General features: G+C 39.8%; 1 protein-coding gene across 4 annotated transcripts; it reads right to left on the bottom strand.

Annotated features, from left to right (window-relative positions):
* Positions 1-3608: 3608 nt before the first annotated feature.
* ZNF248 (zinc finger protein 248) lies at positions 3609-25244 on the bottom strand. Of its 4 annotated transcripts, XM_060108424.1 has the most exons (7): positions 25161-25235; positions 24223-24276; positions 23393-23494; positions 23259-23300; positions 15378-15504; positions 15017-15112; positions 3610-9769 (listed from the first exon to the last, which is right to left on the bottom strand). In XM_060108424.1, the coding sequence occupies exons 4-7, from the start codon at positions 23271-23273 to the stop codon at positions 8286-8288; spliced, it is 1722 nt and encodes a 573-aa protein (XP_059964407.1). In that variant the 5' UTR covers positions 23274-23300; positions 23393-23494; positions 24223-24276; positions 25161-25235; the 3' UTR covers positions 3610-8285. The 4 variants fall into 4 exon arrangements, with proteins under 4 accessions (XP_059964427.1, XP_059964407.1, XP_059964414.1 ...); XM_060108444.1 differs by having other exon boundaries at positions 3609-9766; positions 24223-25230; XM_060108431.1 differs by lacking the exon at positions 24223-24276 and having other exon boundaries at positions 25161-25244.
* Between the last annotated feature and the right edge of the window lie 1165 nt (positions 25245-26409).

The raw sequence follows: 26409 nt of genomic DNA, 5'->3' as shown, positions 1-26409 counted from the left end.
TCTTTATGTGTTTTTCCCTATATAGAAAGAAAATTCATTAGCAGGGGAAAATCTCATGTGATTTTGAAAACACTGGACTTTACTTAAATATTTTATGATAAAATGAAGATGGTGAAAGAGATTTGTTTTTATTGTCGGGTTTTAAAAACTATTTTAAAATATTTCTAATTGAACATCCACTGCATGAAATGAAAAGATATGGAAAAAAGCAATGTGTGTGTGTGGTATATACACTACATTTACAGCGCAGAACTGCAATGAGTCAGGTATTACTAATATTCTCGTTTTGCAGAAGACGAAACTGAACTTCCTGCAGTTAACTGTCATTCCCAGGGTTGCTCAGTGACAGCGCTGGGACTTGAACCTCGCTCCGTTTGCTCCAGCCAGCGCCCCCCTCCCGGGGTCGCACGTTCACGCACGTACTCTGCAGCCTGCTCGGGGCCCGGGTGCCCGCGTCCGTATTGCAGAGGCCGGCCCCTTCCACTGACAGAGGAGCCCCCGCCCAGCCGTCCCTCCTCCCGGCCAAGGCCGCCCCACCCGCCCCCTGGAGCTCACATGCCAGAGGTCCCGCCGCTGGGTCCGCAGGGCTCCTCCGCACCGCCGCCTCCGCCCACCCCTCAGCCCGCCCCTCAGCCGCGCGGGCACCCCTCGGCCCTCGCCCAACCCTCCCAGGCTCACCCTCAGCTCCCTGTCGGGCTGCACAGGCCCCTGAATAGCGCAGAGACTCGACAGCGCCGGAACCGCCTCCCGAGCGAGGCTGTAGCCTGAGGAAAGACAATTTACAGCTACAAGTGGAAGTACGCATGTGCTAAAGGAGCCCCGAAGTCCAATTCCAGGGTAAAAACTGCACTTCCCATAATTCCTTGCTCCCGCACCTTTGGGCAATATGGGAGTTTCTCTTTCAAAGGCTCTTGTTACCTGGCGCCCAGGTTTTCTAAGCACCGCCAGGTTATAGACTAGAACGTGACTTTACTGACATAACACCCAGGTGCAGTGTTTGATTGGATCTGGCTTAAATTGGATCTGGCTTAAATCAGCTGCAAGAGACATTTTGGGAACAAATAAGGGTAATTTTTACTTATTAAAATTGAACTGTTTATCAGTGATACTAAGGAATTATTGTTATTTAGATATTTTAGATAGTCTAATAGTATGCACTGTAGTTCTGTAGGAAATGTAGTTAATTTTTAGAGATGTAATACTTAAGTATTTAAACTATTGTGTGTAAAAAGTTATAAAGAGCAAATATAGCAAAATCCTCAGTGCTTAATATAGGTAATGAATCTAGATATTCATTTTACTATTCATACTACTTTAACAAAGAACAAAAAAAACCCTGGGTTCTACCTACAACCAGTGTATGTGTGTGAATAACCACATATTTTAGAACTAGTTTTTCTCATAAAAAGAATTATACATTTGACTGGATGTATTCTTAACATAAATCTACAACCATTGTAGCATATTTATTCTTTAATGCTGATTTTTTGCTTCTTGCATTAACTTGTATATTTTAAATTCACTGTACATGCCGTGATGGTGGTGGTATTATTATCTATCTTGTTACATCAGACTTTTTTTCCTAAGTTATGGATTCTCTGCTTTTAATTTCATTGATTTCTGCTTTTATCTTTCTTTTTTAATTTGTTTATTTTATTTTTGGCTGCATTGGGTCTTCGTTGCTGCGCGCGGGCTTTTCTCTGGTTGTGGTGAGCAGGGGCTACTCTTCCTTGCGGTGCGCAGGCTTCTCATTGCGGTGGCTTCTCTTGTTGCAGAGCACGGGCTCTAGGTGTGCACTCCAGTAGTTGTGGTACAGGGGCTCAGTAGTTTTGGCTTGCAGGTTCCAGAGAGCAGGCTCAGTAGCTCAGTAGTTGTGGCGCACGGGCTTAGTTGCTCCGCAGCATGTGGGATCTTCCCGGACTAGGGCTCGAACCCATGTCCCCTACATTAGTAGGCAGATTTTTAACCACTGTGCCACCAGGGAAGCCCTCTGCTCTTATCTTTATTTTCTTTTTTCTACATGCTTAGGTTTTATTTTGTTGTTCTTTTTCTAGTTTAAGATGGAAACTTTATTTTCTAATATGAATATTTACTGTTGTAAAATTCCTAAGTGCTCTTTACCTATATACCACAAATGTTGCCACGTTATATTTTCATTTTTGTTCTACTCAAAATATTTTCTGATTTCTTCTGATAGTTCTCTTTGAGCTGTGGATTATTAAGAAGTATTTGTTTAATTTCCAAGTGCTTGGAGATTTACCTGTTATCTTTTTATCATTAACTTCTGGTTTAATCCCATAATGGTCTGAGAACATACTTTGTGTGATTTCAGTTCTTTTAAATGTAATATGTTTTATATTGGTGAATATTCTGTGCAGACTTGGAAAAATGTTTATTCAATTGTTTAGTGTTCTGTAAATCATATCTAGTTTGTTGATGGTGTTATACAGTGCTTCTATGTCCTTGCTGATTTTTTTGTCTACTATTAATAAAGAAACATTCATGGTGTGAGCCAGCTCTGTTCCCTCCATGTGTGCACACTGTCATTGGCAACAGTAGCCTCCACCTTAGGCTGGGAAGCAGCACCACAGCAAGAGTGGCTGGAGCAAGAGCCTGGTGTAGGCTGGGAGGTGCCCTGGGGTGGTCCTGGCAAGCAGGCCATAGCCCCAGGCAGTTTTCAATCTACTGTCTCTGTGCTGTGACCAGGAGTAAGCAAGACTGTGTGCACACTCCTCAAACCAGCTAAGGAGGCTCATCTTTTCTGGTGTTAGACGCCAGGTCTGAGGTGCCTAATGTGTAGCTTAAACCCCTCACTCCTCAGGGAAGATCCCCGAGCCTGTAATATCCCACTCCTCTTCTGTGTCACCCACTACGGGTGTGGGTCCCAACCAGGTTGCACCTTCTCCCTTCCTACCAGACTCTGCGGATCTTTCATTACAACCTTAGCTGTAGAAGAGCTGTTCTGCTAGTCCCCAGGTCGATTTGAGCAAGAGTCGCTCTATATGTAGTTGTAGGGTTTTTTCGTTTTTTGCTTTTTCGGTACGCGGGCCTCTCACTGTTGTGGCCTCTCCCGTTGCGGAGCACAGGCTCCGGACGCGCAGGCTCAGCGGCCATGGCTCACGGGCCTAGCCGCTCCGCGGCATGTGGGATCTTCCCGGACCGGGGCACGAACCCATGTCCCCCGCATCGGCAGGCAGACCCCCAACCACTGCGCCACCAGGGAAGCCCCAGTAAATATATTTTAAGAATATAAAGTGTCCCCCTTCTGTCCATGATGATAATATAGTCAAGAGGTATACAAGTTCAAAGAAAATAATATCTAGATATAAATAAAAAATATGCAGAGTCTATATGAAAGAAACGAACTTTACTGAACAATAGTTTAAAAGATTTGAGTAGTAAGAGGTACAAATCATTTTCCTGACTACAAAATGAAGTATGTTACGGCACAACATTCCAAACAAAATCTCAACGAAGTTATGTATCTTCACATTTTTTTTGTTCCATTGCTAGAACAAATGTAAATCTTATGTGAAATAATGGGAAGAGCCAAACATTTTGTGAAAATAAAGACAAATGCTTATCTAAAGATGTGTCATTAATGGCTATAATAATCTAAATATTTTAGTTTTGAGTCGGGTAAAAAAACATGTGAAGTCCTAAGATTGTCATAAGAATTCAGTATATGATATTGGTAGTGTTTTTTTAAAAAGTGAAGAGAAATGGGCCTATTTAATAAATGGTGTTGGGGTGGCAGAAGATTAAGTGAAAATAACGGATTCAACAGGATAAGGCTTCCCCGGAAAAACACAGATAAAGGGGTAGGTTCAGGGCAACTACAGCTGCAGTCTCCAACTGGGGGCAATAAACAGGGGTAGTGGCTGAGGACATCTAGGATACCCATGAATTAAACCCTCCCAGAGGCCAAGGCTCCACCTTTCCCTGCCAAGCATAGGCATGATGATAGCGCATACCAAGCAAGGGGAGGTCAAGTTCAAGACAGAAAATGGACCCAATTTAAAAAAAACAAAAACAAAAACAGGTTACACATGTGTATGTATTACACACATATACACACAACTTCCTCCAGATATCCAGTGGCTCTTTTCCTCCACTTTGGCCTCCCCAATGAGGTCTTTCCCTCTCCACACTACGTAAAATCAAACCATCTTTCTGACAACTTTTCCCATTTTATTTTTATAACACTTGTCACCATCATCTTCTCCCTTGCAGATATATTTTCTTGATATGGCTGCTGGTAGCAAGAAGGACACAAACTATCTGGTCACGATGACTTCTCAATAAAAATATTCTAGGATGGGTTCTCATTGGCCTATTTTAACAAAGGATCATTCCTGGATGAATACAGATGTGGAGCCAGGAATAGATGGTGCCATCTGGAGTAAATGCCAACTCCATGCTCACAAGAACAGGTTACATTACTAGAACAATGTAGAAAAGTTGCAATAGCCACTACATAATCTTGAGGAACAGACGTCTACTCTTAGACACCACTGTTTTGAGAGCATGTTCCCCTCAGATGCTTGAGGAGGTAGTGAAGTGATGCTTAATATCTTGCATGCCCCACCTTGAGCATGTCTGGAGTCCACAGGATGGAATGGTTGATGCTCTCTGGGCTCAGTATCCTCATCTACAAAATAGGGGTAGTTATCCCTATGTGAAGGAGCAGATCTTACCCTGAACTTACTTCCAATAACACACAGCCAAGAATTCTCAGCTGTCTAACCCCCCACAAAGAAGCCCAAGTCCTTAAAGAATAAGACGGGGTTCAGAATTCCTTGAAGCCCCTTGTGAAGACATGCTCTGCTCTTGTCAGTCTTTAATCACATTCCTTAAAATAGAAGAGGAACTTGGAGAAGCATGGTGGCCATGACTGGTGCCCAAGGAGGTAGCAAAATTTCCTAAGCTTTCCTAGGACTGTGCTGATTAACCAGGGCCCATATTGAGAGAAGAGGGCATAAATACTCTTTGGAGTATAACAGATGACTATTCTTCAGACTCTACCCCAACAGTTACCTCCCCTGAAGTAACTATTGGCTTTTAGTTCAGCAGATATCCTGGGCCTTTTGCCATGTATTTTATTCCATATATATCTACCTATAGAGAATTTATAATACAGTGGAGTCTTATTTTATGGGCATTTGAATTTTGCCAATCAGAAATACTGTCAAAATATATTTCAATTAAAAATCCACACAAAAATGTACTCATTATAACATGTGAGGTAAACACCTAGTCTGATTATGCTCTCGAGGGGGGTAACCAGTTATCCCAACTGGTCATATCAAGCCAACAAGAAAAAGGATGAATTAATCAAACAGTGCAGAGAGGACTGGCTATTTGGAAGAACAGAGAGCTGCTAACCTCACACCATATACGACAAGAAATACCATGTAGGGCTATATGAATAATCAATTTAACACGTCTGCTTCACATATGCCAAAAGAAAGACAAACCTGCCACAGTGCTCAGTTCCAAAAGGAATTTACTTTATGACAACGTAACAGCACAATGAGGCAGAAACACTTAACTTTCAACTAGTAGAATAACTTTATTTCTAATACTGAGCCTTTATATAGGAATTTACAGGAATAAAAACCATTGTGCCGCTTATTCTCCAATAGCTCCATCCAGACCTTCCCTTCTACATTCTCTGTGCCCACTTGTGCTCACCTGCAGGTGGCATCTGAGGGTTCTGGGGATTTCGTGCCAAAATTTTGGTAGTGACAATATCTCCTATGAGGAGGCCCCTCCTCCATAAGAGCATCTCTTATTGGGCTCTGGTAACACTTGCTTCCATCCTTTGCCCCTTCAGTACTTAGAATGGTAATGGCTTCCTGATGACACTAGTCTCTAGGTGCTTCAATATCCCTTGTTTTGGGCACAAACTACTGTACTATAATAAGTCTGCCATTGAAGTCTTCTTAGTTGAAGCAGAATTCTGTTTTTCACCAGAACCATGGCTGATACTAACAGCCATCCCTATACCAACTTGTCAAAAGTAATTCTTCCCTAAAATTGCTGTATAGAACATTAACACTTAGACAAGAATTCATTTGTATCAGGGGACTGCCTTCAGGTCTAAGTAACAGACATCCCTGAGAATAAATAAGAAGCCACTATTGCCACAGTAATACAAACTCCTAGCAGAGAGCAGGTCCAAAAAGAGTTGTGCAGCTTAGTGACGTCATCTCTGAGCCAGGCTTTTCCCATCTTGTGTACTGTTATCTTCAGGCTATTGTCCTTCAGGGTCACAACTATAATCTAGTGTAACATACAGACATGAAAATGTCCAGCAGAAGAGAGACAATCTCTTCCCATGCCATGACAATATTTTATCACTGAGATCTTTCCCCAAAGCACTGCAGAATATTTTCCAAATATCTCACTGCTCACATGTCCATCCCAACAAAATCATTAGAATAGAATCTTCATGATTAACTTAGACTAATGTGGATTTATCCCTAAATCATCTGGGGGAAGGATGGACAAAGAGACAAAACAGCCCAGCAACTACGAAGCAAGGATTGGCTGTTGGGTGGGCAGTATCTCTTGGAACTGCTTTCAATGTGTTCCAAGGAAGCAAAGGAAACAGTGGGACAAAGGAGAGAGAGACAGTATATTACAGTCTATTAAATTAAATACAAATACATAGTTCCTTTGTTACATACAACTCGGTTTACACACATCATGCCTAAATAGATACAGCAATGAAGCACCAAGAATATGACAGAGGCATTTCATTATACACCACTACTTTTTATTTGTAGAATGCAGTGAGCATTACTGTTCATAACTGATGTTAACCTTTGCGAAATTTATGTAAATATCATTGTTATTAATAGCATTTACATTATTGACTGACCCAAGGCAGCTGAGTAACCTCAGAAAAATATTGTTTGGCTCTTTTATGGAAGTGGAAGCTCAGTAAAAACGGCCATACTCATTCACATATGCCAGCAAAGTCAGAAGAAAGGTAAGCAATATGGTTGTAAAATAGCATATACTGGCCATACTACAGAGAGACTCTGGTAGAATTTAGAATAGGATTGATGCAGAGGTAGTTAAAAACCTCACAAAAACATATTTTGGCTTCTTTATTGAAGAGGCCATTCAGCAATAATGGCCATAGCCATTTATTTATATCAGGAAATGGAAAAAGGGGTATGTGGCTTGTACTTTAAATTTTCCAAATGTATTTTCATAAATACACAGTGATGTGCTACTGTAAATATGTGACTACAGGTTCTCTGAGAAAACAAAACCCTGATTTGTAGAGTTTGCCAATTATCACGGTGTAAATATTCCCACTAAAGCCAAGCTACCAACATGATGGCACTGAATGTAGAGCTGGGAAGAGATGTCCAGTAGCACATACAGTATTCACCATGCAGATTCAACAATACAAATAACCTAAAGAACAAAGATAGCAGCAAAATACTGTAAAATAATTAGGAAGTGATGAGTGTTGAGTACTTATTACCCTTGCTTTTTTAATATTTAACTGTAAGTTTATATAGTTTAATTTTTAAATAATGACTCTGTTTAACAACTGGCTCACAAAATTCCTGAAAATTTAACAATCAGCAGTACTTGCAAGCCAGTATAAGCTTACTGCAGTACACCACTGTGTGTTGGTATGTGTGTATAAACATATTTACATATACATATGTACATAATTGTGTCAACCTATAAAGACACTGATGGTATCTAGTGTGGGAAATATTAATATAGACCATAATAGTTATTTAACTAAGGGTTCAGAGTTTCTCTTCACAAGTATATTGGGCTCTAATATACATATCAAGAATACCTCAAATTTCTATGATATTAGCATACTCACGTAAGGCCTGCAAACATCAAGGACTCTTCACATAAATGTTTAATGGTGTTGTCATTTAACTTTTTTAAACTTGAGATTCTGTGAATATGACTGTAAATGAGTATCATCCATTATATTTACAATAAAATTTCGGCATCACATCCAGAATATGGCACTACATAACATAAATTCGAGATGAAGGTTTTTGCCATATTATTTAAATGAACTTCCCCTCAATATAAATTTTCTGATGGAAAGTTTTAATTTTTCTTGAAAGCTTTCACATATTCAAAACATTATAAGGTTTTATTCTAGTACTAATTATCTGAAGTACAACAAAACCTCACTTTCTAATAATTTGTGGCATTCTTTGGGTTTCATTAATCTCATTTTAAAAACCTGTGTAACGAATTTGAAAGAGTGGATAAAGGCTTCAGAACGTTCAGGATGCTGAAAGAGCTTTCACCCTTGTGTGAATTCTCTGATGTTTAGTGAGTACTGACCTCTGACTAAAGGTTTTCCCACATCCATTACACTCATAGGGTTTCTCCCCTGTGTGAGTCCTCTGATGTTTAGTGAGAGCTGATTTCTCACAGAAGGTTTTCCCACATTCGTTACATTTATAAGGTTTCTCTCCTGTGTGAGTTCTTTGATGTACAATGAGGTTTGATTTCACACAGAAGGATTTCCCACATTCATTACATATAAAGGGTTTCTCTCCTGTGTGTGTTCTCTGATGCACAGTTAGGGCTGACCTGTGGCAGAAGGATTTTCCACATGCATTACATTCATAGGGTTTCTCCCCTGTGTGTGTTCTCTGATGTTCAGTGAGGTTTGACTTCACACAGAACGTTTTTCCACATTGCTTACATTCATAGGGTTTTTCTCCTGTATGTGTTCGCTGATGGTTGGTAAGATGTGGTTTCTGACAAAAGGACTTCCCACATTCAGTACATTCATAGGGTTTCTCTCCTGTGTGTGTTCTCTGATGTTGAGTGAGGTTTGACTTCTCCCAGAATGTTTTCCCACATTCACCACATTCGAAGGTTTTTTCTCCTGAGTGAGCTCTTCGAAGTTGGGTGAGATGTGACTTCTTCTTGAAAGTATTTCCATTTTCTTTGTGCTCATAAGGTTTTTCCCTCATGTGTACTATCTGATGTCTAAAGAGGGTTGACTTTTCCCACATTTTGTGACTTACTTTATATTCATGGGGGATCTTTCTTGTGTAATTTCCCTGATGGATAATGAAAGCTGAACTGTCACAGAAAATCTGCCCATATTCATTATAAGGATTTTCCCCTGTAAGAGCTCTCTGATGCCCCAATCTTAAATCCATATAGAAGGACTTCCCACAAATACTGCATTCATATGGCTCCATTTCCAAATGAGTTCTCTGAGATAAATTAAGCTTTAAACTTTGGATGAAAGTTCTTCCACATTCATTATATTTACAGTGTGTCTCTCCTATCTGAGCTTTCTTGTTTGTGAAAGAGTCTGCCTCCCCATGGCAGCCTTGTCCATTTTCATTATACTCAAAAGGTGGGTCAAAAATTGGCTGAGTGAGATACTGGCTATGATTGAGGACATTCTTTTTTTGATTATAAGATTTCCCTCCAGTAGGAGTTTTCTCATGCCGAATATCAAGAAGCAATTTCTCATATACATTAAACTCATCAGGCTTCTTTCCAGAATAGTTCTTTCTATTAATAATTAAGCCTGAAATATTTTTCAAACTCATTTCACATGTGTCACATATCTTATACAGAAAATTTCTTGAAAGAACAGAGTCTGTACCTAGATTTAAAGTTTTCCTTACTCTGTCACCACTATCTGTACTTAACGTTTGGTTGGTGAAAGCAAGTTGCCAGAAATGTTCATCTTCATTTTCCTGGCTGCTCTCTATCAGGTCATCAACTTTCCAGTCTTCTAGAAATGAGAAAAATAACCACATCTTATAAATCCTAGTACATTGCTAATGGAATTGGACTTTTACCCTAATGCCCTATTACACAGTCAATTCTTTTGTTTTAGGCTCAGTTTTCTGGTGTAAATTAAATCCAAGTATACATTTCCTTTACCCTTCTGGTTTGAGTGGAAAATAAATACATGCTGCAGTGGAATACTTTATTAATATAACCTTTAGAACTGGACAGAAAAAGGTAAAATAAATTCAAAGCACAGGGAACTGGTGAGTGGCTGATTCGGAAATCAGGAAGCTCAAGAGAATGGAGTGAGCCCAACAGAGACATTTAACACTGAATCAAGTGACATTGAAGATTAGTAGACAAGGGCTTTCAGGGGTTGAACTATGTTTGGTGGAGACAGAAGAGTCTAGTCCTAATCCCCTCAGACACTGACTGCTGGGTGGGATTCCTACTAGAGTACTTGCTTCTACTCTACACATCAACACCAGCCTAAAGTTCTGAAAACACCAACCTCCTCAGGTTCAGAAGAATTGTCCGCTAGCCCAGGATCTAGTTTTTCCTTTAATTCACATGGAATAATTATTTTTTTAAATACTGTAAGAGCAGCAGGCTAGAGAAGGTGAAATGAACTCAAGACATGGTGAGCAAGGGATGGAGATTTTCTGAGCATTGTTCATGTAGGGAGCAGGAAACTCCGAGAACTGGATGAGTTCAACAAAGGAGGTTTTTTTGTTTTTGTTTTTGTTTTTTTTAAAGGAAAATAGGCTGTCTGAGAAACATATTAGAGGAAGTACTCAGTTTGACAGAGGCAGATTATGGTTTCTTGTCCTTATCTTCCCACAGCTTGATTACTGTGGTAGGATCCTCACTAATATGCATGTTGCCATTCCTCTTTTTCCCATTTGATATAGCAACATCAAAATAAATTTCTTTGTGACTGCCTGGAGGGGAGGGATAGGGAGGGTGGGAGGGAGGGAGATGCATGAGGGAGGGGATGTGGGAACAGATGTATATGTATGACTGATTCACTTTGTTATAAAGCAGAAACTAATAAAAAAATGGAAAAAAAAAATAAATTTCTGAAAGCACCTATTTCCTCATGTTTTAAGGGACAGTGCTTTAACCCAGACTCTAACTCTCTATCTAGCTGTGATTCACAACAACACAAATGCCCAACAGGAAATACAAAATAGAGGAGGGGCAGACCATTCTGCAAAACGACCAGGTTCATTTGGTTTTCTCATAGCCGTTAATGAAGTTGTCCCAACCATCAAGTCATATGTTTCTTTACTTCAGTCTGCTGGTCTACTTTTCCCCAAAACAATTTTGTTTCTGAAGCAATACTGATTTTTAAGTCTGCTTTTATATCTAGGTTTATCTTTACAGTGAGGTTTTCTGCTTTCATATCTAGCCTCATCTGTGGCTTTTACTTACTGGTGAGACCCATAATGATCACATTTTTCTATATGGTTCTGAGACCTTCAACAAACTTTATCATAAAAATTCTTGTCTATACTTTACTGTTGGTACTCAATGCAACAATGTTAATAACCTGTTAAAAAAAAATCTAGAACAGTCCTGAGCCCACTGCTCCAAAGACTAACTGATAATAGTTTTTATCCTGGCAAACACAAATCAAAACAAAAACTAGATTCACAGTAAGAGTTCAAATCACAATTCCACAAATCCATTAAAAACTATCTGTGGGGCTTCCCTGGTGGCACAGTGGTTGAGAGTCCACCTGCCGATGCAGGGGACATGGGTTCATGCCCCGGTCCAGGAAGATCCCACGTGCCGCGGATCGGCTAGGCCCGTGAGCCATGGCTGCTGAGCCTGCGTGTCCGGAGCCTGTGCTCCGCAACGGGAGAGGCCACAACAGTGAGAGGCCTGCGTACCGCAAAAAAACAAAAAAAAACAAAAACAAAAACTATCTGTGCAACTCTAGCTGGAGCGCTCATAAACTGTTCAATCCCAACAACACACATTTCACTTAATTAGCTACACTCCAGCCCTGGCTCTCCTTGGGACCTGGACATCCTTCAGGAAATGCTACTTACTTTAATTTAAAACAACAAACCACAAAAATACTAATAAAAGAACAAAAGCCGGCCTTTCCTGGTGGCTCATTGGTTGAGAGTCCGCCTGCCGATGCAGGGGACACGGGTTTGTGCCCCGGTCTGGGAAGATCCCACATGCAGTGGAGCGGCTGGGCCCGTGAGCCATGGCCGCTGGGCCTGCGCGTCCGGAGCCTGTGCTCCGCCACGGGAGAGGCCGCAACAGTGAGAGGCCCGCGTACCGCAAAAAAAAAAAAAAAAAAAAAGAATAAAAGCCAACAAACTCTACAACATCCCTACCATGTTTAGCTTCCACTTGCTGCCTTAGAAGAAGTTACTGTCTGTTTAATTCACTGTAAAATAAAACAAATCCAGTGCTCAATGCTAAATCCTTTGTCATGACCACAGTCTAGCTCTTGACAGGTGTTACCAAAATCCTGTTTCCTCTGACTTCATTGAGGACACAGTACATTAATCATTCTTAGAAAGTAATGTGCATATGAATTATTTCCAACCTGTACATGAGGATAAAATAAGGAAATGTGCATTTAGGAAGAGTACTATAGAATGCTTTCTGAATGGATGAAAAAGAGTGATTGATGTCTTCTAAACTTGGCTCAACACAGTAATTATTAAAATATCAGAATCAGGAAAAATATGAAAGGGCCTTCTCTTTGGGAAAACAAAATCTCAACAATGATAGAAACCCCAAGCATCAGTCATATGATCAGGTCTGAGTTTTTGGGATACAGATACTAGTGGGTTAGGGTTACAAAATATGGACTATTTAAGTTGCAGCAAAAAATTGATCTCTAACTTAAAATAAGTGAAATAATGACAAGCCATTACTATATACCATGCAATGTTTAAACACTTTACATTTACAATTTTAACTAAGTTTCTGAAAAGGCAAAATAAAAGTAAAAGTTATAGAAAAAGGATAAAATATTTATAAGTGAAATTTAAGACATAAGATAGTATGAGGTTTAGTATAAACTCTGAAGAGCAGAAAGAAAGACTCTGAGATATATAGAACAGGACCACATTGTGACAGTCAATGGAAGGAGACTGTAAATTCATTTATTAATAAGGAGCAAATTTGTTAGGCTAGTGAAAGATAAATTGGATGCTTTAGGTAAAAAAATAAAAACCAATTAGGAATTAGATCAAGTCAGGAATGACAGAACAGAGACACAGTTATGGTTTTGAGTGTTTTCAGTGAAAAGTGAGAAAATGAAGAGATGAAGAAGATGGAAAGGAAAACAATATCAGGAGTATTTGAAAAAACCCTGATCCCATGGTTACCATTTAAGGCAGTAATGGATGGTTGAATGTTCCTTATTTGACCCCTGGGAAACCAGGCTCTCTAATTTTCTTGTACCTCAGACTGTTCCTCTCAGTCTCCTCTAATGATGAGATTTAATGGATTTACACACCTTGTAAAAGTGGTACCATCCCAGGACTACCTCTCTCATTTACAATCACTCTCTAGAAAAGAAGACAGCGAACTATGACTGTAAGGCAGTGGTCCTAGAACTAAGGAGGTTTTTTATGTTTTTAGAGGGAAAACAACAGAAGAGGCAGCAGAGGGGAGTGAGGAGGAAGAGGTAAGAGGAGGAGGAAGAGCAGCAGCAGCAACTGAGACCATGTGTGGCCCACGAAGCCTAAAATATCTACTCTCCGGTTTTTTACAAAAAAGTTTGCCAATCTCTAATCTAAAAGTCTTCATCTAGCCCCAAACTTTAACACCACTTAAAGCTGATGCCTTTCAAATGGATACTTCTAGGTCTGGCCTCATTATGTACTTCAAAAGATGTATATATGAAATCGCCTTTTTAATCCCAGATTCTAACAGTTACCTCAGCTTCTTGTGTCCAAATGTAAAATTTGTAGTAACTCCCCTATAATCTCTCCTCCAAATTTTCTCTATCTCAGTAAATGGTACGCTAAGTTATCAGGTGCTTGAGACAAATCACTGGAATCATGCTCAACTCCTCTCTCTCTCACACTCTGTATCCAACCCAATAGCAAATCCTCTTGGCCTCACCTCCAAGATATATGTACAAATCCACCATTTCTCAGCACTTCCAACATAGCCTTAGCCACTAGCCTCTCTCCTCCCGAGTACATAGTGTCCTGTTATTCCTTCCTTGCTCGTGCCTAAACATCATCTACCCACCACATATTCACCACACAGAAGTCAGAGAGATCCTTTTAAATTGTAAATCCAATCTTATAGCTTAATCTGATTTATGTTTACTCAAAAAAGCCTGCGGATTTCCCACATCACTCAAAATAAAATTAATGGGTCTCCCATGTACATACTACTTATGACATCATCTACTACCAATCTTCCCCAGGCCTTCTCACCTCCAGCCACACTGACATCCTTGCCATTCCTCAAACACCCTAAGAGCACACCTGTCTGAGAAGTTCAGCACCTGATGTTCCCTTTGTCTGGAATACTCAGAATCCACAGAGCTTACATTTTAATTTATTAGAGACTTGTCTATTGTGGACCTCATCAAAAAGGTTTTCTCTTGACTTCCACACCAAATAGCACATGCCATCATTCTCCAACCCCCTTTTCACTGCTTTAACTCTCTACAGTACTTATCACCATCCAACACCATGTGTGTTGTATACAAGCATGTATAACTCCATACACATACACACACCTACACCTATACACACACGTATGCTTTTCTGTCCCTCACTGTAATAGACACTCTGTGATTATAGGGACATTCTTTTAATTACCTATAAACATAGCTGGGTCATATTGGGTGCTCAGCATATATTTGTTAAGTGAATATATGGAAGTATTGCATGAATACATACTACCTAACAAGAGATGTCCAAAGACAATACAGAGAAGGTGAACAATTTTAAAAGATAAAGTAACCAAGAAAAATTATCTCAGATGAAGCCAAATGAGTTTGGATTATGGATATAGGTAAATCACTCTAAAATGTCAAATAACAAAGGGAAGCATTTATGAGTGAAAGTGACATATGGAGGAATGTGATTAAGGTAACAAAGGGATGTGGGCCAACTGTCCTTAATCACTTCCAAAGGTCTGGGGCTAAAAAATGTTTTTTTGGAAAAATAGTTCAAAGTTCATAAACCATAAACCAGTGCCCTAAGATCTCATTTCCTCTGGCTTCCATCTGCCTGTGAACTCACTAACTCACCTGAACGGCACTGTTTTGTGAATCTTTCCTCTAATATCCAAGGTTCTTCTCCTTGCTCGATCTTGAAGATCACTTCTGGCTTAGTAATGCAATTCCCTGTAAAGAAAATAACACAGGTCTATGGCTTCGGGGGCTCTGAAAAAATGATGGGGAAGAAATGTATAGCTTCAGGAGCTACCTAAAAGAGGTGCCTAAATGAACCAATCCTTAAAGAGGTAAGAATATAGCATTCCTTATAGTGGCCAAAAGGGATCAGTCATCTGATCCCTTGAATCTCCATCAGAAAATTCCACAGGGAGTTCTTATGTTTCATCAACTAAGAAATGCATGCTACTCGTTCACATGGAGAAAAAATTCTTACCTACTGAGACAAGATGGCTGTAATTTTCCAGGATCACGTCTCTGTATAGTATCTTCTGAGCAGGATCCAGCAGGTACCACTCTTCCTGGGTGAAGTCCACACACACATCTTTGAATGACACTTGTTCCTGTAACAGTATATTCCTTTTCTATATGAAATTGTCAGAGCTCTATGAGTGGTAAATATTTAAAAGAACTAATCTCTTTAGAGTTTACTAAAAATTGGTATATAGAATTGCCTTCTTTTATGCTATCCTATGTAGGAAAAAAGTAATATCTTGTACAAATTGAGTTTCCACTAAGGGGGTGGAACTAGTTGCTACAAATGTTATTCCTGATAAGGAGACATACACAATAACATTTATTAAATTAGACATTGTAGGAGCTAGCATTATGCACAAAGTAGACTGGGGTTACCAAGAAAATGTTCTTTCATATTATCTTTTATATTATAAAGTTAACTGTCACTAAAGAAGTAAAACTTTCAGTTGTTAAAATGAACAGAGGGATTAAAATTAATACGGTACAGGCCCTAACCGAGCTCAACCCGTGACTGGTTAAAGTGACCCGTCCTGTACTCTACCTGCCCAACAGAGAAATGGATGAATCCTCTCTGCTAAAAGAGATCATTTTCTGGAGCCTCTACCAATATTTGTGTTGTTAAATACAATGTTTGGCATCCAATAAAAAATTTCATGTTATATGAAGAGACAAAGACCAAGGAAAAAAAGAAAAGAAAAGCGTACCCATAGGACACTCAGATACTGGAACAAACAAGAACTTCAAAATGAGTTATGATTAATATGTTCAATAAAATAGAGGAAAATATGAACAAAATAAATGAAAGGATGGGAGAAGTTCAACAGATATGTGGTATGTGTGTTGTAGAGAAAGAATTAACAGAGCAGGCCTGAGACTGCTATCCTCTGAAAGATCTGCTACAAGGGTGTTCCTTGGCTGGCATCTGGGAACTTGGATTTCAGGAGGGTTCTTACCAGTCCTTAATAAGAATGGTTCACTGAGCCTAAACTGTTTGTGTAAACAATATGGTTTTTGCTGCACACATACATTCCTTCTGGAGTGTGGAATTCTGTTATATGCTAAGCAGAAAGCACCTATGTGACTAGCCCCTGATAAACATGCTGAACACTGAGTGTCTGTTGAGCTTCCCTGGCAGACATTTCAAATCTGTTGCCACATCTCACCGCTAGAGGACTTAAGTGTGTCCTGGGAGAAGACTCTTAGAAGCTTGTGCCTGGTGTCCTCTGGACTATGCCCCATGTGCCTTTTCCCTTTGCTGATTGTGCTTTGTATCCTTTCACTTCAATAAGTGATAGCAGTAAGTACAACTACATACTGAGTCATCTTAGCAAATCACTGAACCTGGTGATGGTCTTGGGGACCTCTGATACATGTGTATACAAACACACACAGATACATACATACTTGCATAAAATGGGCATTCCAAAGTTGAAAATTACAATATCTGAAATTAAGAACCATTAGATGGGTTCAAATCATATTAGAGAAAGAAGACACAATCTGAAACATATTCATCTAACAAAAGAGTATCAAAATACATACAGCAAAAACTGATAGAAATGAAAGGAGAAATAGACAAATCTAAAACCATAGTTGGAGTCTTCTATCTTGAGCGACTGAGCAGGCAGAAAATCATTAAGTATACAGATGACCTGCACAGCACTATCATTCAACATGATCTAACTGGCATCTGTAGAATATTCCATCCAAAAAAATAAAACACATATTCTATCATTCTATTCTAGCTCATATGATCCATTCACCTAGATAGACCATAATCCTGGCCACAAAACACACCTTAACAAATTTAAAACAATAGCTATCATACAAAATATGTTCTCAGACCACAATGGAATTAAATAGAAATCAATAAGCAAGAGATAACTGAAAAATCCCCAAGAGTTGAAAATTAAACAACATACTTATAAATAACCTATAAGTCTAACCTATAAGTTTTAAATAACCTATAAGTCAAAGAAGTCTCAAAAGAAATTTTAAAATATTTTAAATGAAATGGAATAAAAATGAAAATACCATGTATCAAAATTTGTGCGATGCAGTGAAAGCAGTGCACAGAGGGACATTTATAGCATCAAATGTATATATTAGAAAAGATTTAAAATAAAAAACCTAAGCTTCTATCTTAGTAAACTAGAGAAAAAAGGCAAATTAAGCCTAAACCAAGCAAAGGAAATAATAAAAATCAGAATAAATCAATTAAATTGAAAATGTGAAAAAAATGCAAAAAGCCAATGAAACCCAAAGTTGCTTCTTTGAAAAGATCAACAAAATTAATAAACCTTCAATCTAACCAAGAAAAAAAGAAAAAAGAGGCAAATTGGAAATCTCAGAAATGAAAGACAGGTTGACACTACTAAGCCTAATGGCATTAAAAAAATAATAAGAGAATACTACAAGTAATTCTATTCCTGAAAAATTGGTAACATAGATGAAATTGACAAATTCCTTAAAAGACACAGCTACCAAATTCACACAAGGAGATACAGATAACCTGCATAGACTCATTTCTGTTAAAAAAAAAAAAACTGAATCAATAATTAAAACTTCCAAAATAGAAAGAACCAAACCCAGATGGCATCACTGGTGAATTCTACTATACATTTAAGGAAAAAATAACAATTCTCCATAATCTCCTCTGGTAAATAACACCTCCAAACTCATTACATGAGGCCAACATTTACCCTAATACCAAAACTAGATAAAGACATTATGAGAAAAATAAAGACTAATGTCTCTCAATAACATAGATGCAAAAATTCTCAAATATTGGCAAATCAAATCTGACAATGTATAAAAAGAAATACAAACCACAACCAAGTGGAATTTATTGCAGGTATGGAAGGCTGGGTCAGCATTAAAAAAATCAATCAATATAATCCAACATATCAATAAGCCAAAGAAGAAAAGTTACATGATCATATCAATTAATGAAGAAAAAGCATCTGACAGAATCCTACAGTCATTCATGATAAAAACTCTCAGCAAACTAGGAATAGAGGGGAACTTTCCCAACTTAATGAAGAAGCTAACATCATACTTAATGTTATGAGACTGGACACTTCTCCCCTAAGTGCAGGAATAGGGCAAGGATGTCCTGTCTTAATGCTCCTATTCAAGTCCTAGCTAGTACAGAAAGACCTACAACAAGACAAAAAACAAAAAAACTGAAATAAAATAAAAAACTGAAATATGATTAGAAAGAAAAAATAAAACTGTCTTTATTTGAAGTCAACATCGTCTATGTAGAAAGTCCCAAAGAATCTACAAAAAGAAAAAGAAAAAAAATCCTGGAAGTAATAAGTGAATATAGCAACATCATAGGATATAAGGTCAATAATAAAAAGTCAACTGTTGGGCTTCCCTGGTGGTGCAGTGGTTGAGAGTCCGCCTGCTGATGCAGGGAACACGGGTTCGTGCCCTGGTCTGGGAAGATCCCACATGCCGCGGAGCGGCTAGGCCCATGAGCCATGGCCGCTGAGCCTGCATGTCCGGAGCCTGTGCTCCGCAACGGGAGAGGCCACAACAGTGAGAGGCCCGTGTACCGCAAAAAAAAAGAAAAAAAAAAAACCATTTACAATACGACTACCAAAAAAAAGTATTCAAATATAAATCTAACACAATATATTTCAGGGATATGCAGAAAAACAAAAACTGATGGAAAAAATCGAAGATCTAAATAAATGGAGAGATATTCCACATTCATCAATCAGAAGATTCAGTACTGAGCAAAAAAAAAAAAAAAAAAAAAGCAAAACTATTAAATTTCTAGAAGACAATATAGAACATAGGAAATCTATGTGATCTTGGATTTGGTGATGAGTTTTTAAATACAACAGAAAAAAGCACATTCCATTAAAAAAATACATGGGTTGGGTTTCATTTAAAATAAAATATTTTGGCTTCCCTGGTGGCGCAGTGGTTGAGAATCTGCCTGCTAATGCAGGGGACGCAGGTTCGAGCTCTGGTCCGGGAGGATTCCACATGCCGCAGAGCAAATAGGCCCGTGAGCCACAACTACTGAGCCTGCGCATCTGGAGCCTGTGCTCCGCAACAAGAGAGGCCGCGATTGGAAGAAAATATTTGCAACATATATATCTAATAAAGAAGTTACATTCAAAATACGCAAAAGAACTCTGAAAACTTAATCGTAAGAAAACAAATCACCTAATAGAAAAATGGACCAAAGATATGAATAAACATGTCAAGCAAAGACATATGGATAGCAGATAAATTTATGAACAAATGCTCAATATCATCTGTCATTAGGGAAATATAAATTAAAACAAAAATGAGATACCATAACACATCTACTGGAACAGTTAAATCCAAAACAATGACAACATCAGTTTCAGTTCCAGATGCAGAACAAGAGGAATTCTGATTCACAGTTGGTAGGAATGTAAAATGATACAGCACTTTTGTAAAATTGGCTGGCAGTTTCTTACAAAGCTAAACAGTCTTAACATATAATCAAGCAATTTCACACCCTAGCTATTTAAAAATGTATGTCTATGTAAAAACCCACATGTTTCTAGCAGCTTAATTCATAGTGACCAAAAACTGGAAGAAACCAAGAGTCCATGGGTTAATGACTCAGAAATCACTTATACATGGGCTTCCCTGGTGGCGCAGTGGTTGAGAGTCCGCCTGCCGATGCAAGGGACACGGGTTCATGCCCCGGTCTGGGAAGATCCCACATGCCGTGGAGTGGCTGGGCTCATGAGCCATGACTGCTGAGCCTGGGCGTCCGGAGCCTGTGCTCCACAATGGGAGAGGCCACAACAGTGAGAGGCCCGCGTACCACAAAAATAAAATAAAAAAAAAGAAATCACTTATACATGTATGCTGGAATTGAACAATTAAGTAAATGAAATGCGGATGGTGGTAGCCAGATTGCTAGAACGGGAGTTCCAGACAAGTAAGGAGAGAAGGCTAGAATGTTCCATGTGATAATGATTACAGCAGGGGACATCAGTGTGAAATAATACTTAGCTTAATGCAAACACAGACGGTTACATACTGAAATATTTATAGATATGTGTATATATGTGAGTTAGTATACATATATATTTTCTTGTTCAGTCAGCTGAGAGGGTCTCTTAAGGGATTAGAAACCAGTAGCAATCCAGCCCCCCAATCTTGGTTTCTAATACCATGCTCCAATAAAAGGAACCAGATCTCTTCAGGGAAAAATGGCTAATTCTAGGGCAGGAAATATAAGATGAGCCTGGAGTATCTTCTACTACCAGAAAGTGTAGAAGAAGTACTCAGACAAAAACACAATAATGGGGTACATCAGAAGGACACAGGAACCAGTTGAAAGTGCTCTATTTAATAACCAAGCTGAAACAATTTGAGCAACAAAATGAACAAGGTAGTACTGGACTATAAACAAGGTAAAAAATAACTAGCCGTGAGTTCACATTGATATTCAACACTGACTGAGTTAATAAATACACAAGTCTCCTGTGCAGAACTCCTAATAATTTATGTGGATACTCCACCATGAAGGAGGTGTAGCATAACTCCCCACTTTCTTCCAAAGGGTACAGTATGAAAACAGAGGAAAAAAGAATAACTTTGCAGTGGAGAAAGTTGACCACATGACCTCAGCCACGTGATCAAAAGTGATTCATCATCTGTTGAAAAGTGAAAAGTCATGTGGAGAGCATTTACCCTGATAAGATGTTACCAAATGGCACTCTACCTCTGTGGTCTTTCTCTAAGAAAACAATTTCCCCAATATAATCACGAGAAAAACAGCAGACAATTCCCAAGTGAGGGACATTCTACAAAACACCTGTCTTGTACTCCTCAAAACCGACAAGGTCATCAAAAACAAGGAAAGTCTGAGAAACTGTCACAGCCAAGGGGAGCCTAAGGAAACATGATGACTAAGTGAAATGTGGTGTCCTGAAGCAGAATACCTGCATGGGGAAAAAAAACCATGAACAATCATCAAAAGACAAATGATATACTAGAAAATAACTCATATAAAAGACAAGCATTAGTATCCCTAATATACAAAGATCTAACCAGACATTGAAAAAAAGAAAAACGCCAGAAACCTAAGAGCAAAATGGGCAAAAGATATGAACAGATAGTTCACAGAAATATAAAAATAAGACACCTTTTAGATACATGAAAAAAATCTTCAACCTCTCTCATAGTTAAGATAATTATAGATGTAAAGTACATAAAATACTAATTTTTACCTATCAGTTGCCAAAATCCAAAAGTGAACCACGTATTTCTATGGGAGAAGTTACAGAGAAAAAGCACTATCATGCAGTACCAATGGAAATACAAAATGATACTATCTATAATCCCACCAAAAGGATCAAGTTTATCGATTGTATTCAACCCTTTGACCTGGCAATCTCACTTCTGGGAATTTATCTGATAGAATAAATCTACATGTACAAGGCTATTCATTAAAACATGGTTTGTAGTAGCAAAAGGTTGGAAATAGTTAATAACTAGTTTAATAAACTATGGAACATTCGCAATTGAATTACCATGTGATTGTTAACAAAGAAAGATGTTCTGTTACAGAAAGATCCCTGGCAACAGGCTGAAAAAAGAAGTGAAAAAAGGGGGAAGAAAAAAAAAGAAGAAGAAGAAGAATGGGAAATAGTGTATACACTCGCTACTCAGTGTGGTTCCCTGAGCAGCAGAATCAACTCCATCTGGGAGCTTATTAGAAATGCAGACTCCAGGTCCCCACCCAGATACACTAAATCAAAATCTGCATTTTAACACGTTGCCAGGGATGTACAGGTGCATCTAAATTTAAGAAGCTCTAATAATAGATTCCCTTTTAAATAAAGGCCGGGAGCACATATTTTCTTTCAACTGAATAAAGAAACACTGGGAGGACAAACAAGAAATAGAAATAATGTATACCTATAGTAGGGTGACAATACACTGCAGTTCGTCTGGGAGTGTCCCAATATATGCCAGCTGTCTCAGCATAATTGTTAATAAAACCTCTTTCACTCTCAGTGAAAGTGTCACAGTTTAGATGAGAAATAAATGTCATCCTACCTGGAGGAAGCGTCAGCTACAGAGAGGATGGGGTGTGAATTTTTACTTACTTTTTTTTTTTTTCATGTTTTAGTTGCGCCGAGCAGCATGCGGGATCTCAGCTCCCCGACCAGGGATCGAACCCACATCCCCCCACAGTAGAAGCACGGCGTCTTAACCACTGGACCACCAGGGAAGTCCCTTTACTTACTTTTTTTGTATCACTTACTTTTTTTTTTAACCATGTTAATATACTAACAATTTTTAATTATTTCATTTTTTTAAAAAAGACAAAAACAGTCAGGAAAAATAGGTATACTGGGAAGGGCAGTTGGCTAAGGATAGATAAGCAGGGGATAAGCAATAAACCCAGTGATAAGCAATGCTGGGGCAAAAGGCAAAGCCAACTTCATGAGGGACAGAAGTTAGGAAAAGGAGAGCTAGGAGGGTAGTGTCATAGACAACAACAGAGGAGACTTTCAAAACAAAGAGACTATGGATAATAGTACCAAATGCTGCAAAAGCATCAAGTAAGACTAAGACAAAGACAAAAACTGGATTTGATTACAATTTGGTGGTCTTTTCCAGAACTGATTCAGGTGAGTGGTGGTGAAGAAGCAAGACTGCATGTATTAGGTGGAAATGGAAATGGAAATGCAGAAACAAAAGCCAGGACTACCTGCTACTCAAGCTAGAAATACAAATGAGCTGACACGAGGTTTTATAAACCTTTAGAAACTTCAGAAGATGCATTTTAAGACAAAATGGCAATAAATAAACAAAAAAAACTCACCTGGGATTTGTTCATTTTTCACTCTTAGTGGAGGAGGGAGAGCTGAGGGAGAAGGAAGAAGGAAGTAAGAACTTGGCCTGCCTTGCAGTTCCTGGATTCACCTGCCTACACAGCTCCACACACAAGATACTTACTTGTCCATGTGTGGCTCCGATTTATGTTGAGCTTAGACATGATACTTTTCACTGAGTGAATGTAAACATTTGTTTCTTACTGATTTATTACCAATTTAGGTTCTGTGACACAGAAAAATTAAAAACATGAGATGAGTTTAACATTGAACAGTAATCTAAAGGAGGGAACACTATGGATCTGCCAAAACTGATGTTGTAGGGGGAGAAAAACACCTCAGACCATATTGTTCACCTGGTAATCTGCTAACATCATTAATCCTATGAGGTCAGATAATACAAGAAACCTCTGAAAAAAGGGATGGGAGTGTTTAAGGCAAGATTCTTTTTTTTAATGTTCTCACCTGCTTACAATTTTCAGAAGGATCTTTTAATAAAAAACTAACTTTGACCTAACAGTCACAAAATGGGCAGTGGCCCATGAATCTGCAGACCTGACTTTCAACCTCGATTCTACCACTAACAAATTGCATGACCTGAGCCACTCACCTTCTCAGGCTCAATTTTTTTTTTTTTTCATTTTTCAAGTAAGCAACAGATAACCCAAAAAGGACCTGCCTGCACTACCATCCTGCGCGTCTATCCGGGCGGGGGAGCAGGAACCTCAGCATTTCTCTAGATGCCATGAAAAATGGGACATTGAGGGCAGCTCACCTCAGGAAACAGTGACTGGAGAATGAGGGGGAGGAGGAGGTGTTAGGGACAGACAATGACAGAATTTCCTTAGCTATGGCTGGTGAGCCTTTCAACCCCGACCATGACTTCACAAACTCTCCAAACAGGTGACATTTCCTGTGCAGTCTGCATGCCCACCCATCTCAGCTCCAGCTCACCTCTCTCTTCTTAAATTTGTCTCAGACCTTCCACCGTCACACAGCCTTCGATGGCTTCAGGATACCGTGTCATGATTATACACAACAAATAACAAATGAATACATAATAAATAATAACTTGGGATCTGGGTGATGTTAGAGCCAGGAAAAGGCCTTGGTGGCTAGCTGGTCCAGCCCCCTCCAATCCCATTTCACAAACTAATTAACTGAGGAATGGAGGCCCTAGAGACTTATCCAAGCTCCAGCCGCCTGTATTACATACAAAACAATTAAATACAACAGCAGCTAACAAAACGTGAGCGCTCAAAACAACACAGTGCGGCAAGCACTCTAGATATCCGCATTTTACAGCTAAGCAAGACAAATCTCCCAGCGGCTAGTTGGTCCAGGAAATTCAAGTATTTCCGAGCCCCACTCCTGGGGCAGTCGTTCTCTCCCACATCCTCCCTGCGCCCAGTAATCCCAGCGCACAAGCGACGCACACGCACACGTCACTACGTGAAGCGCGCGCGCGCGCGCACATGCGCACGCGCACTCGCTCTTCCCCGCATTCCTCGCCCCTCCCCGCAGGCCCAGATCACACGTCACGCACGCGCTCTCCCCTTGACAACCCCGCTCCCTCCCCGCGGGCCTAGCGCACACGTCACGCACGCGCACTCCCCACCCGCGGCCACACGACGGCGCCGCCCGCTCAACTTAAGGGCTGAACAGCTGAGGACTGAGCGAGCCCGAGAGTCCGCGTTCCCGCGTGGGACTCCGGCCTCTCCAGGCAGAGGCGCCGCCGCTTGCAGTCCCTTCAATTCTGCAGGCGCCGCAGACTCCTGGGGTCCTGCCGATGTCCGCGGGGCTCCAACCTACCACCCGGCACCGCTGCCTCCGCCGGCTCCCCGAGCCGCGCGGGGTCCCCTAGGCCCTCGCCCCCACCCTCTGGGGCTCACCCGCAGCTCCCTCGCCGCGTGGACCTGGAGGCCAGGGACTGCTTCCCACGAGGGGCTGGAGGCCGGGGGAGGACGAGCCGGGAGGAGAAGGCGGGGATGCACATGCGCAGAGGGAGAGAGCGGCGTGGCGCGGTGGCGGCGAGCTAGAAGTTGGCTCCTGGCAGCTTGGGTTGGAAAAGTGGCTCTACCTTAGGATGGCGTCTGGCACATAAATTGTTCAGTACGTTTCTTAAGATTACCCTGCCCAGTATACACCATGCCCACTCCTTTAGAAATCAGCTGGAGAGTTTCTGCCTTGGTGACTGAATTGAGATATTACTATCTGATATAGTCAGTCCTGCTACCTGGACCCTGGATTCTGTCCGTGTCCCGGAGATGTATGTCAAAGCAGTGTGCGTTTTCGACTAGACACAAACCAAGAGAAGCAAAGTGGTACATGAATTTCATTTATGAACGTGGACAGATGTTACTTTAGTTTTGATAAATTTATCTTCTATAGTTTAGACAATAAATCTATGTAAACTAAAATAATATCTGTGAGCAGCCTAGTTATTTTCCGGAATGAGGAAAAAAGCAACCTAGCAATTCAGTATTAATAATAAAAACTGTTCCTATGTAAGAAACTGTTCACACACCAAACTTAAGAAGAAAGCACTTTATCATCTCTCAGAAAAGCTTTACCTGGAACCAAATATACATTCTTTTATGTGGGCATGCTCATGACATTTTTAGCACAGTATGAGCATATGGGTGTATTATTTTATGATGAACTTTTCATAAAAGAATATGTAGTTAACTCTTTTTGATCAATGTCATTTAACTTTTTTTTTTTTTTTTACTAACTTCAGGTTTACAGAAGAGTTGCAAAGATAGTTCCCATATACTCTTCACCCAGTTTCACCTAATTGTTAACATTTAGGCTGCATCAGGTCTTAGCTGCGGCACATGGGACCTTCGTTGCAGCGTGAGGATTTCTCTAGTTGCGCGCACATGCGGGCTCAGTTGCCTTGTGGCATGTGGGATCTCAGTTCCCCCACCAGGGATCAAACCCAAGTCCCCTACATTGGAAGGCGTATTCTTAACCACTGGACCACCAGGGAAGTCCCTCTAATTGTTAACATTTTACATAACCATGGTACATTTACCAAAACTAAGAAAGTGATACGGGTACAATTGTATCAACTAAACTACAGAGTTTATTCAGAGTTCATCAGTTTTTCCATTAACGCGCTTTTACTGATCCAGGATT

The sequence above is a fragment of the Mesoplodon densirostris genome, chromosome 1, assembly GCF_025265405.1.
Source record: "Mesoplodon densirostris isolate mMesDen1 chromosome 1, mMesDen1 primary haplotype, whole genome shotgun sequence".
Classification (NCBI taxonomy): domain Eukaryota; kingdom Metazoa; phylum Chordata; class Mammalia; order Artiodactyla; family Ziphiidae; genus Mesoplodon; species Mesoplodon densirostris.
Note: the sequence above shows the minus strand (reverse complement) of the source record. Positions and strands in the feature narration are given on the sequence as shown.